This window comes from Lissotriton vulgaris, chromosome 7 (genome assembly GCF_964263255.1).
Source record: "Lissotriton vulgaris chromosome 7, aLisVul1.2, whole genome shotgun sequence".
NCBI classification, from domain to species: domain Eukaryota; kingdom Metazoa; phylum Chordata; class Amphibia; order Caudata; family Salamandridae; genus Lissotriton; species Lissotriton vulgaris.
The window spans coordinates 1,249,170,083-1,249,185,012 of NC_141695.1; the positions used below are offsets into that span (position 1 = coordinate 1,249,170,083).

General features: G+C 53.2%; 1 protein-coding gene across 1 annotated transcript in view; it reads left to right on the plus strand.

The window, feature by feature from the left end:
* Positions 1–1,092: 1,092 nt before the first annotated feature.
* Positions 1,093–14,930, plus strand: part of UNC5A (unc-5 netrin receptor A) — a 909,459-nt gene continuing 895,621 nt past the window's right edge. The window contains exon 1 of the mRNA XM_086931766.1: positions 1,093–1,500. Within this exon, the coding sequence (XP_086787892.1) occupies positions 1,407–1,500 (94 nt within the window). The 5' untranslated portion in view covers positions 1,093–1,406. The remainder of the gene's footprint in view (positions 1,501–14,930) is intronic.

Consider the following 14,930-nt stretch of genomic DNA (forward strand, 5'->3'; position numbering starts at 1 on the left):
TAAAGTACGCAATGCTGGAGTCTGTTTGAATTCAGCAGTAGGGATGCTGGCGGGGCCACTCAGCCTTTCATGTTTCCAAGGTCGATAACATGAGCACCGCGGAGAGGTTAACAATACACCTCTGTAATTAGGCGCCATTGTCAACCGTAGGAGCGACACCGCGTTTTACATCTACACCTATGTTATGTGCAGCAACAAGTTTCCGGCGCCAGGTGATTTGCCCAGGATCACATGATGTACCTGTTGCTACCTCGCAGACTTCCTGGTTCGAATCCACGCCAGAGTCAGGAGTCCTGCCAGGGAAAACGGGCGCACACAGCGCTACAGATCCCAGAACGATATGGACGTGAATCTATCCAGGCTTAGATTCCAGTCTTACAGGGGGCTTTGTCTCTTGGGCCCCATGCACTCTTCTAAAGAGGGTGGGGTTAAAAATCGTCATGACCCGTGCGTGTGAACTCGCCACCAAAATGGTTATCCCTCGAGCGAAACACACTATAGTCAATTTGTTATAAATAAATCAAAAATAACCCGTGCTTACTGCGAGAGAATGGTAGGTTCGGTCCTTTAAATAGAAAGTTTATAATATTAAACGAATTCGATGGTACATATGTTATCACCTTGGAAGGACGTACCGTAGAGCTAATTCGCACCTGTGACGCACTCAGTGGCCACACATATCTCTGTAGACATAACTTTAACCCACTGAGCGTTCTTAGTAGGATTGGAACATATCACCAGCGGGTTAAAACTCATAGATCTGCAGCAAGCGCATTAACCATCTCAGCTGTTCTCCTGGTTTGGATGATGTAGCCTGAAGGATTCACACAGATCTCAGCCGTGGTGCATTGACCGCCTGCGCTATAATGTTAGATGCTGTAGGCCATTCTGCGGTGGGCTTCAGACCCCCTTCTACTGTGGGTGGAGGGGCCTGGCTGCGACGGGAGCGCCTGGCAGCCCTGGCAGTGGTCTAACTGGATCCCGCTCGCGCTCCAGGCCGTGTTTTGCCTCCGCCCGCTCGCCTCTTCCTCATCTGCCAGTCTGGCTCTCTCCATCACTGCTTCTTCCCTGCAGTGCCGTGCAAGAGGCGAGCGGTGCGGGCAGCTTTGCCAGGCGAGGAGAACCGGGGCACCCGCAGCCCCCACGTCCTCTGGCGGGGGCTGCACGACATCTCTGGGACCCGCGCAGCCTGGGGCACTGGTGGACACCCAAGCAGCGCACCTTCACCCCGCTGCCCCCACTTACCTGGCACCCTTCTCCCAGCCCGGCGCGGAGGAGAGCACACCTGCGGGCGGCAGTGGGGGCCCATGGGGACTCCTGCGGGCTCCGGCATGTGGGCACAGCTGGACAGCCCGCGCGGGGGCTGAGCCCCGGACCCCCCGGCGTGGGCACCCTCGCCGCCAGCGATGGGCTCATGGTGGCACGGAGCGCCCTCCCCCCCTGGCACCGGGGCGCTGTCCCTGCTGCTGGCCAGCACACTCCTGGGCATCCCGTCGAGCGGTGAGTGCAGCTGCATGAGGCGTGTGTTGTGGTGCCCCGTGGCACGCTGTGGGCATCAGCCCTTCCGGGGTCCGGCGGTCCGAGCGCGGCTGGCGCAGCCACGTGAAGTTGGGCAGCGGCTCCCTCCTCTACTGTGGGAAGAGGGTGCCGTGCCCGGCTCCTGTCAGGACTCTTGTTATTGTGGGAGATGTGTGAAGGGTCCTGCATGCTATAAGACTTGTTTTGGAGGGGGCATAGGGTGGAACGCATGGATTTGGGCGGGGGCACACTTCCACAAGTAAGGATGACCCCGGGCAAATGTGGAGAGACTTGGGACATCCAAGCAGCGCCCTGTTTGGGTAGGCTTCTACCCGCAAGGGTGCAGGCAGGGTGCCGCGGTACCCCCCCACCCTGCGGGTCCCTACAGACCTGGGTGTCTGCTGACCCTCGCCGGCCCCTGGAGAGAGACGCGGCTCCTGCGCCAGAGCTCTCTCTGGAGAGACTTTGGTCGCCTTACATACTTCTTGCGGGGCGGCCCGGTGGTCGCAGGGTCTGCTCTTCTACCTTTGGGTGCACATAGGTGGCAGATGCACCTGTGCAGGGTGTTGGTGATTATTAGTTGGACTGGCTCCCGGCGGGTGCCGGGCAGTGGACGGCGCTGCTGTGTCTTCTTGGGGGCCCTTCGGTGTCCGCTGGGCTGCGGAGGGGCTTCTTTGTCTTTGAGGGGCATGTGGTGGCGGCTGGGCTGCGAGGGACAGCCGTGTCTCCTCAGAGAGTGCTTTGGTGGGTGTTGGACTGCGGAGGGGCTTTGTGTCTCCTCACGGTGCGCTGTAGCCAGAGGCGCAGCGCAGGCCCCGGTGGCGCACGCCAAGTCCCAGCGCCCCAGCTTTAGGGGACCCCAATCAGGCCAGGGTCTATGAATATCTGTGAGATGTGGAGGACTGAGGGCCCCTCATTACATGCTGCAGGGGCATCGTTTTGTTGTACGCCACTGGCGTTGCGTGAACGGCGCGGTGCCGGACCCTGGCGCGGCTCGGCGCCTCTTCCGGGTGCGCTTTGGTGGGTGCTGGACTTTTAAGGGGGCTGAGGGCCTCTTCAGGGTGACCTTTGGTGGGTGCTGGACCGTGGAGGGGCTGCCGTGTCTCCCTGTGGGGCGCTTTGAGGAGTGTGGGGCTGCGGAGTGGAGCTGTGTGCCGGTCTGTGGAGGAGGGTGCTGTGTCCCCTCAGAGTGCGCTTTGGCGGGCTCTGGACTGCGGAGGAACTGTTGTGCCGCTTTGGGGTGGGCCGTTGATGGGGGCTACTCTGCGGGCGACGGAGTCCTGGGCTGTGGAGGGGGCTGCTGTGCCTCCTCCAAGTGCCCATTGGTGGGAGCTGGACTGTGGTGTCTCCTCAAGATGGTCTTTGGTGTGTGCTGGGATAAGAAGGAGGCTACTGTCTTCTCTGCTAACTGTGGAGAGGTGCCATGTCTTCTCTGCTGGTCTGTGGAGGGGGGGTGCTATGTCTTCTATGCTGGACTGTGGAGGGAGGTGCTGTGTCTTCTCTGCTGGACTGTGGAGGGGGGGGGGGGGTGCTGTGTCTTCTCTGCTGGACTGTGGAGGGGGGTAGTGTGTCTTCTCTGCGGGCCTGTGGGGGGGTTGCTGTGTCTTTTCTGCAGGCCTGGGGGGTGGGGGGGGGGGGGGGGGTTGCGCTGTGTCTTCTCTGCTGGAATGTAATGGGGGGGGGGTGCTGTGCCTTCTCTGCTGGACTGTGGAGGGGGGTGCTGTGTCTTCTCTGCTGGCCTGTGGGGGGTGTGCTGTGTCTTCTCTGCTGGACTGCGATGGGGGGGGGGGGTGCTGTGTCTTCTCTGCTGAACTGTGGGGGGGGGTGCTGTGTCTTCCCTGCTGGACTGCGATGGGGAGGTGGCGTGTCTTCTCTGTTGGACTGAGGGCGGGGGGTGCTGTGTCTTCTCTGCTGGACTGTGAAGGGGGTGCATTGTCTTCTCTGGTGGACTGTGGATGGGGTGCTGTGTCGCCTCTGCTGGACTGTGGGGGGATGTTGTGTCTTCTCTGCTGGACTGTGGAGGGGGTGCTGTGTCTTCTCTGCTAGACTGTGGAGGGGGTGCTGTGTCGCCTCTGCTGTACTGTGGGGGGGGGGTGCTGTGTCTTCTCTGCTGGGCTGTGGAAGGGGTGCCATATCTTCTCTGCTGGACTGCGGAGTGGGGTGCTGTGTCTTCTCTGCTGGACTGTGGAGGGGGTGCTGTGTCTTCTCTGCTGGACTGCGGAGTGGGTGCTGTGTCTTCTCTGCTGGACTGTGGAGGGGGTGCTGTGTCTTCTCTGCTGGACTGCGGAGGGGGGTGCTGTGTCTTCTCTGCTGGACTGTGGAGGGGGCGGCTGTGTCTTCTCTGCTGGACTGCGGAGGGGATGCTATGTCTTCTCTGTTGGACTGTGGAGGGGGGTGCTGTGTCTTCTCTGCTGGACTGTGGGGGGGGGGGCGTGCCGTGTCTCTCTGCTGGACTGTGGGGGGGATGCTGTGTCTTCTCTGCTGGACAGCGGAGGGGGGTGCTGTGTCTTCTCTGCTGGACTGTGGGAGGGGGGGTCTGCCATGTCTTCTCTACTGGACTGTGGAGGGAGGTGCTGTGTCTTCTCTGCTGGACTGTGGGGGGGGGGGTTGCCGTGTCTTCTCTGCTGGCCTGTGGAGGGGGGTGCTGTGTCTTCTCTGCTGGACTGTGATGGGGGGGTGTTGTGTCTTCTCTGCTGGACTGTGGGGGGAGGGTGTTGTGTCTTCTCTGCTGCCCTGTGGCGGGGGGGGGGTGCTGTGTCTTCTCTGCTGGCCTGGGGGGGGGGGGGTGCTGTACTGTAGGGGGGTGCTGTGTCTTCTGTGCTGGACTGTGGGGGGGTGCTGTGTCTTCTCTGCTGGACTGTGGAAGGGGTTTGCCATGTCTTCTCTGTTGGACTGTGGGGTGCGGTGCTGTGTCTTCTCTGCTGGACTGCGATGGGGGGGGGGGGGTGGCGTGTCTTTTCTACTGGACTGTGGGGGGGGTGCTGTGTCTTCTCCGCTAAACTGTGGAGGGGGGTGCCATGTCGTCTCTGCTGGACTGTGGAGGCGGGGTGCTGTGTCCCCTCTGCTGGACTGTGGGGGGTGCTATGTCTTCTCTGCTGGACTGTGGAGGGGGTTCTGTGTCTTCTCTGCTGGACTGTGGAGGGGGTGCTGTGTCTTCTCTGCTGGACTGTGGAGGGGTGCTGTGTCTTCTCTGCTGGACTGTGGAAAGGGGTGCTGTGTCTTGTCTGCTGGACTGTGTGGGGGTGCTGTGTCTTCTCTGCTGGAATGTGGAGGGGGTGCTGTGTCTTCTCTACTGGACTGTGGAGGGGTGCTGTGTCGCCTCTGCTGGACTGTGGAGGGGGTGCCACGCCTTTCTTCTCAGCTAGACTCTGGAGGGGGGTGCTGTGTCTTCTCTGCTGGACTGTGGAGGGGAGTGCTGTGTCTTCTCTGCTGGACTGTGATGGGGGGGGGTGCTGTGTCTTCTCTGCTGGACTGTGGGGGGAGGGTGTTGTGTCTTCTCTGCTGCCCTGTGGCGGGGGGGGGGGTGCGGTGTCTTCTCTGCTGGCCTGGGGGGGTGCTGTACTGTAGGGGGGTGCTGTGTCTTCTGTGCTGGACTGTGGGGGGGGTGCTGTGTCTTCTCTGCTGGACTGTGGAAGGGGGGTGCCATGTCTTCTCTGTTGGACTGTGGGGTGCGGTGCTGTGTCTTCTCTGCTGGACTGCGATGGGGGGGTGGCGTGTCTTTTCTACTGGACTGTGGGGGGGTGCTGTGTCTTCTCCGCTAAACTGTGGAGGGGGGGTGCCATGTCGTCTCTGCTGGACTGTGGAGGCGGGGTGCTGTGTCCCCTCTGCTGGACTGTGGGGGGTGCTATGTCTTCTCTGCTGGACTGTGGAGGGGGTTCTGTGTCTTCTCTGCTGGACTGTGGAGGGGGTGCTGTGTCTTCTCTGCTGGACTGTGGAGGGTTGCTGTGTCTTCTCTGCTGGACTGTGGAATGGGGTGCTGTGTCTTGTCTGCTGGACTGTGTGGGGGGTGCTGTGTCTTCTCTGCTGGAATGTGGAGGGGGTGCTGTGTCTTCTCTACTGGACTGTGGAGGGGGTGCTGTGTCGCCTCTGCTGGACTCTGGAGGGGGGTGCTGTGTCTTCTCTGCTGGACTGTGGAGGGGAGTGCTGTGTCTTCTCTGCTGGACTCTGGAGGGGGTGCTGTGTCTTCTCTGCTGGACTGCGGAGGGGGTGCTGTGTCTTCTCTGCTGGACTGCGGAGGGGGGTGATGTGTCTTCTCTGCTGGACTGTGGAGGGGGTGCTGTGTCTTCTCTGCTGGACTGTCGAGGGTGCTGTGTCTTCTCTGCTGGACTGTGGAGGGGGTGCTGTGTCTTTTCTGCTGGACTGTGGAGGGGGTGCCATGTCTTCTCTGCGAGACTGTGGAGGGGGGTACTGTGTCCCCTCTGCTGGACTGTGGGGGGTGCTATGTCTTCTCTGCTGGACTGTGGAGGGGGTTCTGTGTCTTCTCTGCTGGACTGTGGAGGGGGTGCTGTGTCTTCTCTGCTGGACTGTGGAGGGGTGCTGTGTCTTCTCTGCTGGAATGTGGAGGGGGTGCTGTGTCTTCTCTACTGGACTGTGGAGGGGGTGCTGTGTCGCCTCTGCTGGACTGTGGAGGGGGGGTGCCACGCCTTTCTTCTCAGCTAGACTCTGAAGGGGGGTGCTGTGTCTTCTCTGCTGGACTGTGGAGGGGAGTGCTGTGTCTTCTCTGCTGGACTGTGGAGGGGGTGCTGTGTCTTCTCTGCTGGACTGCGGAGGGGGTGCTGTGTCTTCTCTGCTGGACTGCGGAGGGGGGTGATGTGTCTTCTCTGCTGGACTGTGGAGGGGGTGCTGTGTCTTCTCTGCTGGACTGTCGAGGGTGCTGTGTCTTCTCTGCTGGACTGTGGAGGGGGTGCTGTGTCTTTTCTGCTGGACTGTGGAGGGGGTGCCATGTCTTCTCTGCGAGACTGTGGAGGGGGGTACTGTGTCTTCTCTGCGAGACTGTGGAGGCGAGGGCTGTGTTTTCTCTGCTGGACTGTGGACAGGGGTGCTCTGTCTTCTCTGCTGGACTGTGGAGGGGAGTGTTGTGCCATCTCTGCTGGACTGCGGAGGGGATGCTGTGTCTTCTCTGCTGGACTGCGGAGCGGGATGATGTGTCTTCTCTGCTGGACTGCGGAGGGGATGCTGTGTCTTCTCTGCTGGACTGCGGAGCGGGATGATGTGTCTTCTCTGCTGGACTGTGGGGGGAATGCTGTGTCTTCTCTGCTGGACTGTGGAGGGAGGTGCTGTCTCGCCTCTGCTGGACTATGGAGGGGGTGCCATGTCTTCTCTGCTGGACAGTGGAGGGGTGTGCTGTGTCTTCTCTGTTGGACCGTGGAGGGGGGTGCTTGGTCTTCCCTTCTGACTGTGGAGGGGGTGCTTTGTCTTCTCTGCTGGACTGTGGAGGGGTGCTATGTCTTCTCTGCTGGACTGTGGACGGGGTGCTCCGTCTTGTCTGCTGGACTGTGGGGGGTGCTGTGTCTTCTCTGCTGGACTGTGGAGGGGTGCTATGTCTTCTCTGCTGGACTGTGGACGGGGTGCTCCGTCTTGTCTGCTGGACTGTGGGGGGTGCTGTGTCTTCTCTGCTGGACTGTGGAGGGGGTGCTGTGTCTTCTCTGCTGGACTGTGGAAGGGGGTGCCATGTCTTCTTTACAGGACTGTGGAGGGGGGTGCTGTGTCGCCTCTGCTGGACTCTGGGGGGGGGGGGGGGGTGCTGTGTCTTCTCTGCTGGACTCTGTGGGAGGGGGGGGGGGGCTGCCGTGTCTTTTCTGCTGGACTGTGGACTTAGGGTGTCCTCAGAGGGTCCCGGACTGTTGGGGGAGGGGGCTGTTTTCTTACGGTGTCGCTCAGAGGTAGCCGGACTGGGGGGGGGGGGCGGGGGGGGGGAGAGGCTGTTTTCTTAGGGTGACCTCAGAGGGTGCAGGACTGTGGGGGGGGGGGCTGTTTCCTTTGGGTGTCCCTCGGAGGGTGCTGGTCGTGGGGGGGGGGGGGGGGGGGGGGCTGTTTCCTTAAGGTGTCCCACAGAGGGTGCCAGACCGTAGGGGGCTGTTTCCTTAGGCTGTCCCTCAGTGGCCGGGTGCCGGACTGTAGGGGGCCGTGTTTCCTCGCGGTTGTCCCACACAGGGGCTCCCTTCCTTTTCTCTTCGGGTTCGGGTGAGAGGGGTCTCGGCTGGGGTAGGCGGGTCCGGAGTCTCGGGGTCCCTTTGAGTGCATGCTCGGCTTTAAGTGGGGGTGCTACGTTTCCTTGGCTGCTGGCCAGTGGCTGTTGGGATGTTGGGGGGCTGTTGGAGGGCCCTGCTGTGTCCCTTATAGCTGCCATTCAGTGGGCGTTTGCCTGTTTGCATCCCGGTGGTTCTACCTGGGGTGTGGCACTGGGTGCTGTGTCTCCTCAGGGGTTGACGTATATGTATGTGCACCTTAAAAAAAAATATCCCCTGAGCTGAACCCAGACTCGAAATAACAACATTTGAAATATCAGGCGCGGCGCCTTATTGTCCAAACTGGAACGGACTGCTTTTAAAACCACGATTCAACGTAGACACGTTGTATTTATTCCCGGTCCTGCCTGGACGCCGATTGACTAATATGGAATCTATATCATAAGCAGCAGGTATTCGCGTGTTATGTTGCTACAGTGATCTATGAAGGGGTTCTGGTGACATGATAAACCACAAATCACTGCTGAAAGATAATTCAACCTAACATACCACGAAAACCACTGACTCCTAGCTGTACAAGAGCCCAACAGCTGGGGCAGGAGCTTGCGAGGGAGGGATCATTCACCCAGGGAAAGTTAGTGGGTGAATTGTAGCATTTATACCACTTATTACCCCTATGTGGAGCACTGAAGCGCTTGCCTACACGAACAGCACGCCACGCTGTGCAGGGCTGTGGTTGGGAGGGTGCTGTCTTTGTTTTGATCCTATGTGGGAAGTGTTTCCATGTCGTGTGTGGTAAACACCGGATTGCGACTATCGTGTTGCGGGACTCAGTGCTTAGCAGTGTGATGGATGAAGAAGAGCACTGGATAGGAGGGTGTAAAGTAGGCTGGGGAGGAATCCCTGCACTGAACTGACCGCTCCTCAGCATGGAGCAGGGAAAAAAAATCCAAAATGTCACGGCCAAGAATGGCAGTCGGCGTTGCTGGGTAACAAGGGGGGTGGGGCCAGATGCTGTAGGTAAGGAGGTGGGCTGACTAGGTCTGTCCGCCATCGCATTTTTGGCATAAGGGTGCATCAGCCATGCCTCAGGGTGGCGTACAATGCACCCCTTAATATTGCAGCTTAAACACTTCCATGCGTCGGGCGCCCCCCGGCTGTCCGACGTCATGGTGGGCGTGTGCGTCAGACGGCCGTCCGAACCGCACATGCGTCATTTTTTCATCACCGCCGCAAAGGTGTTAAGAACGGTGGTATAGTGGTCCTAGGGGCAGCAAGTGCAGTGGCACCGCAGACCAGAGGCGTGCAGGGCCCAGTGCATCCCAGTTATGGCTGTCTTTTACTACCTGTGGGATAAAACACGCAATTGATCATTCAGTATGTGTTGGTGGTGAAATGTATGAGTGTGTGGCGTTTCACCATGCTTTAGATCAGCTATAGGGTGGTATGTAAGGACGGAGGCCCCTGCACTGCATGGACAGCTGTGCCATCCTACCCCTTTGGGTGACTTACTGAAGCTAGTAGTCTTTCCCGCCAGTGGACTTAACATCTGCAAGCCCACTGGAGACGCGCCATATGTTTTTGTGTTGCGACGCTGGAACGAAGAAGCATTTAAAGTTGTAGAGCGCATTGTATTGTGATTGCCTTTATGTAGTGATTACTGTACCTCAAGAGGTGCTGAAGTGCCTGAAGTTAGTGGTTACTGTCCCTTACCTAGGATACAAGATGGTTGGTAGCTGCTCAGATTCTGTTGAAGGGCGTGTCCATTTTATTTTAGCTGTTCCACTATTTGAGGGATCTGAGATACTCCCACAGTAAACCCACCCCGGGGCTCTGCCTTCCAGCCATTTCCATCTTCACTAGTTCCTGGGTGCAGCATACTTTTAGGCCAGACTCCTCCATGGATGAAGAAAGATTGACCCAAGTGGGTAAGATGACCTGGGCATATCGGCTTCCAGAAGTGAGGGATGGAATGCTTGAAATGACCTCAGCCACTGGTAATCGCTCTGGCCATATCCCAGTTCATCATTTTCACTCATCATGCCACCCCAGTTTGGACTGGACTGTGATGGTTATGCCCAGATGTGGGTCCAGTGCTCACTGTGCCTCTTGACCCAATCCATACTCAACTCATGAGCCCTAATCAAGGCGATACAATACCACTCCTGGGTTGCTTGTGTTCCGGTTCATGGAGGCCCTGGCCTGGCAGTTTGGATTGGACTGCTTCTACATGTATCAGGGTCCAGATGGTTTTGCATATGGCTGGTTCCAAACTGAGGTGGCGTGATGACAGCAAGTAGCTGAGAATAACTCAAGCACTCCATTCATCCCTTTGTTGTTATTTCAAACTTGTGTGGGCCCAGTTCACACCCTGGTGCCTTATACAGCAGTCTGCCTCCCCCTTTGTGGCCACCCAAGGATTGCCTTGAAATCACAGAGCACCTACTAAGGAAGTTATTCCTGTTAGCCTAGGAATCCACATTTCCTTGACCAGCAGGCGCATGCCCTGACCAGCTATTGCGTGTCCTGCTTCTCCTTTGTTGGATATTGATGGACAACAAAGATGCTCCCTACTTTTGTTGGCTGGAAGAATGAATTCTGAACCCGGCTCCTGCCTTGATCGGCCCTGGATTCCTTCTAGCGCCCTCACAATGGCCACCTTAAGAGAACATGTTTTCATCTGTAGGAATGAAGAACCTCTGTTCTTACAGCACATAGGGGCGTCTGACCTGAAACAGGTCCCTTGAGATTTCTCGATGAACATGTTGACTATGGAGGGCGCTGTGCTGCTAGGACCTAGCCTATAAGGGGAGGGGGGTGGTCTCCCTCCAGGAAGCCAAGAAGCAATGCTCAGCAGACGTAAGCCTTCTTGGAGGTGATCGCGAGGAAGTGAGATGCCCAAGAGCAAAGAACTGCAGCCCAGTTGACCAAGAATGAAACAAAGACCTCTTCTCATGAAGGCTGATGACCCGCAGGAATCCCTTTCTGACTGTGGGTGTGGGATTGTACCTTGACCTGACCAATACCACCCAGATCTTTTTTTAAGCCTTTGCCACACTCTTACAATCCCTTATATTGAGATCAGGTCAGATTTTCTCATGAACTCTAGCTATGAGTCAATGTCATGGTGGCCAAGGCTGGACTCCTTGATTCAAGAGCCATTTGCAGCACTTCTCCTTCCGATGGGTCCCAATATATTGCAATTTAATACATAACTGTTACCCCAATTGTAAATTCTCGGTGCCTAGTTGCTGCTGGGAAGAACCAATGGACCTCTTGGGTGTAATAGGACAGTTTGTGGGCAGTTACGAATTAAGCGGCACATGTGCACTTAAAGAGACTTTACTGCACACCTACAGAAAGATTCTAGGAGTGTGCACCTTTGATCATGTGAGCAGACATTCCCGATGGTACAGCGTCTAGCGCGCATGCGCGTATGGTGTCACCATCGCAGGCCATTAGCCTCGATGAAAAAACGAAGCACCAGAAGGACGCATCACACTCATTCGTGCAGGCAATATCATCAGAGATGGCAGTGGTGATGTGATCGACAATGTCACTCACTCACTAGGTCACAAGTGGTGTCATCAATGATATAATTTGCTATCCTTAGCAGTGCACCTGGGATAGAGGGACAGTGAAACTATATTGCCAACCTATCTACTCCTTTCCACCTTTAGGGTTTGCACTGTAACCTCTTCCATTTAACTATACTTTAAATGTATATATAAATGTGTCACTCGCTATGTGATTGGCCGCTGCATGATGGTTTAGTTCTTTGCAGTTCCTTCTATACACACACTCAGACATATGTTTGGTTATTTTTATTACACAAACAGCAGTGATTTCAAACCCCTTAGTGCCTGGGGATGTCAGGCACATGCATTCTTTCCCATAATTCACAGGCATTACATCATTCCATTGAATGACACATTTTAACAGAAGGAAAGCATAGACAATGAATTCCCTGTAGCTCTCACCTGTGAATTCATCCCAACACACGGAAATACCTCTGTATAACCAAAACATGAAATACTCATTCCAACCACTCTGTTGCCCTTTGTTCTGTCAGAATTATCCCTATGAAGAGTGAAAAAAACAGGCAATCCATGCAATCAACAGTTGATTGTTAGACAGACACGAGACGAGCAAAAGCAAAACCAACCCCACTCTAACAGCAATATATTCTGGAAAAATCCCATTATTTCTATCCCTTTTGTTTAGACCTACAGCCAAATAATATATATTGCAACATACAATTTACTTCTTTCAGTCAACATGTTACTGATTGGAAAAATATTTTTCAAATTAACGAAAGCAAACTAAATCATAAATCAACACGCACAACAGCATGGGCAAGAAAATTGCAGAGCAGATCCAATTCACGAAATCGAAAAATGCACATTTTCTCATGTCAAAATGCTTATACTATGTGGTGAAATGGAATTTGACAGGAACAAAAATTATGTTTTCTGATAAATAGGAGGCGAGCAAAGGCTGGAAGATGTGGGCCATGTTTTATTTTTGAAAAAAAATCAGGGGAAATGAATAATCGGTTCAAACTTATTTTCACAGAGGAGCTCATGACCAATTTATGTCAATGTGAAAATATTTGAAGATTTTTAAGGGTAATTGCTTTTTCTGAAGTTTCGTTGTCAGGAAGAAGGGTTGGGGTTTGGAGTGAGAGCAAGAGATAACTTTTAAGAAGTTAAAGAAAAATATGCTGCAAATCAAATTTTATAGTCAAGAGCACCTCTTGATCGTTCTTCAGTTTATGCTGCATTCTTACTGAGTGCTAGAAACAGCTGTGTGTCTTAGGGATTGTAGTGGGGAATATCAAACCGCAAATATCGACTGGAAACAATATCAAGGGACAAACAATCAGAAGGGAAGCGCAGAGAAGGAGGCAAGGAATGACTATTCTTAACTCCACCTGTATGTACCTTGGATGTGTGTGTGTGTCTATATATATAGATATCGATTGATAGCTTTTGGTGAATATATATATATATATATATATATATATATATATATATATATACATATATATATATATATATTATATATATATATATATATCTGGATGGATGGATGGATGGATGGATGGATGGATGGATGGATGGATGGATAGATAGACCGACCAGAGGTACGTATGTGGAGTTGGGTATAGTGATTGTATAACATCTAAACCTTTCAATATCTTATCCCTCGATATTGTTGTAACAATATTCTGTCCTGTTGTAACAATATTCTGTCCCGTCTATTCAGGACGTGGTATTCCCAGCATGCACCTTACCAGGGAACTGCAAGTATAAAATACAAAATATTTGATCCTTTTTCTTCACTTGTTCTTAAAAATCAACTTGGGAAGGAATGGGGAAATTTATCACTTTTGTGTCGAAACACAGAAAGAAGCAATTTTGCACTCTGAACTCCGAAAATTCTATGTAATGTAAAAAACCGCTGTTAGGAAAAAATGGCTGCTGCTGCAGGACATGAGTGTCTCCATTAGATACTTCACAAAGTGCGAACGTTTGTCATGTTAAGCCGACATGATTGGCCAAATATGAACTGATTATAATATATTATATTTGATTACATGAAGGGTTTCTGTGCATTGCGGCCTAGCAAGATAGTTAGAATTTTAGGGCAAAATATATAGGTTATGTGATCAAGGTCCCACGAGGACCGAAACGCGTAATGTCGGCGGTGCTGGGCAGAAAATAAACTTCAAATAAGCACTATTCTTGGGTTCGCTTCGTCTCTTCCTAAGAAATTGTGGAGATGTGGGACGAGTACAAGGAATATATATATATATATATATATATATATATATATATATATATATATATATATATTTTTTTTTTTAAACATATTTTCTCTGCAGGTTTTTTGAGTTTTGGGCCTGCTCTTGGAAATTATTATGTATTGTTTACCTCTCATAGAGATACCAATGATGGAAGAAAGTAACATGTTCAAGATGGCCAGCATGTTTAGATGTTTTGATCACTTAAAGGCACTTTCGGTATTAGAGACTGAAAGGCGAGCAAGAAGGCAGACTAAAACACTATATCATACTTTTTTGATCGGGTGAAATCTGTAATTCGTGGACATTGCATCTTTCTAGTTAATTCTTAATGGCATTTCACCGTTATGACATCACTCTGGTGAATTATGGGCTTTGTAACCATTGCCGTGTGTGCAGTAACACTAGCCAAACCAATTACACGTTATTGCACCTTTGGCCGCTGTTATTGCACAGACCCAGTGGTTTCAAATCCGATGTTCCATAGGGACCAAACCGTGCTCATGAATTATTTATTTCCGCAATTCACAGAAATTGCATCATGCCTGTGAATTGTGGATTTCTTCCAATGTAAAATCACAGACATTCCTTTCTCAATCCGATTAGCTTCAATTTGGTTTATATGTTCATAATCATTTAATGCATGAAAAATGAAAGCAGTGAAAGAGTCTGCCAGAGCTTCACCACTGCCCCTTCTGTACTCACAATTCTATCCATGAAAGGTAAACAAAACCTAAACATTGTAAATGCAACCTAAGGCATGTTGATAACTGGGCATTGCAAAGAGCATCTTCAACCCCCACTCCCTTGTTAAGACAAAATGTGGTACTTATATGGCAATGCATGCCTTCTCTAAAACCCCAGCTTGTGATTGACATAAATGAACATGTATAGACAATCCAGAGCACCACACAAGCATATGTGAAAAATAAATACAAACTTGGTGAACATTATCGGCGCCATCTTGCCCCCTTTCCAGGCCCATTCATGCGCGTAAGCAGCAGCCATTTTGAGCACCATGGCCTCCCTGCCCCTCACTAATAGCCAGCGCGTCTCTCTCTCTCTTAACCTCGCAAGCATTCCCCCGCACGCTGACAACCCCCCGCTCTCTCATGCCTTGGGTCATAAACCCCTCTCCAGCGCAGCTTCACCACGGAACCCCATCCTGTTCACAGCGCGACACCTCCCTTCATTCCTTTCATGGCCTCAAACCCTTTTGATGCAAACCCCCTTTTCCTGTGTCCCCGTTTGTCTTCCTCGTTCCCAGGCTGCCACCTGACCCTGCGGATACTGTTTATTACCCCGTACAGTAGGAAGCTTCCCCTCCCCATCAAAAGACCCCCGAACCGATCAAAGCCCCCACCCCATGAGATCCGATCAACCCCACGCATTCCGTGAATCGGCGGAATGCCCTGCTG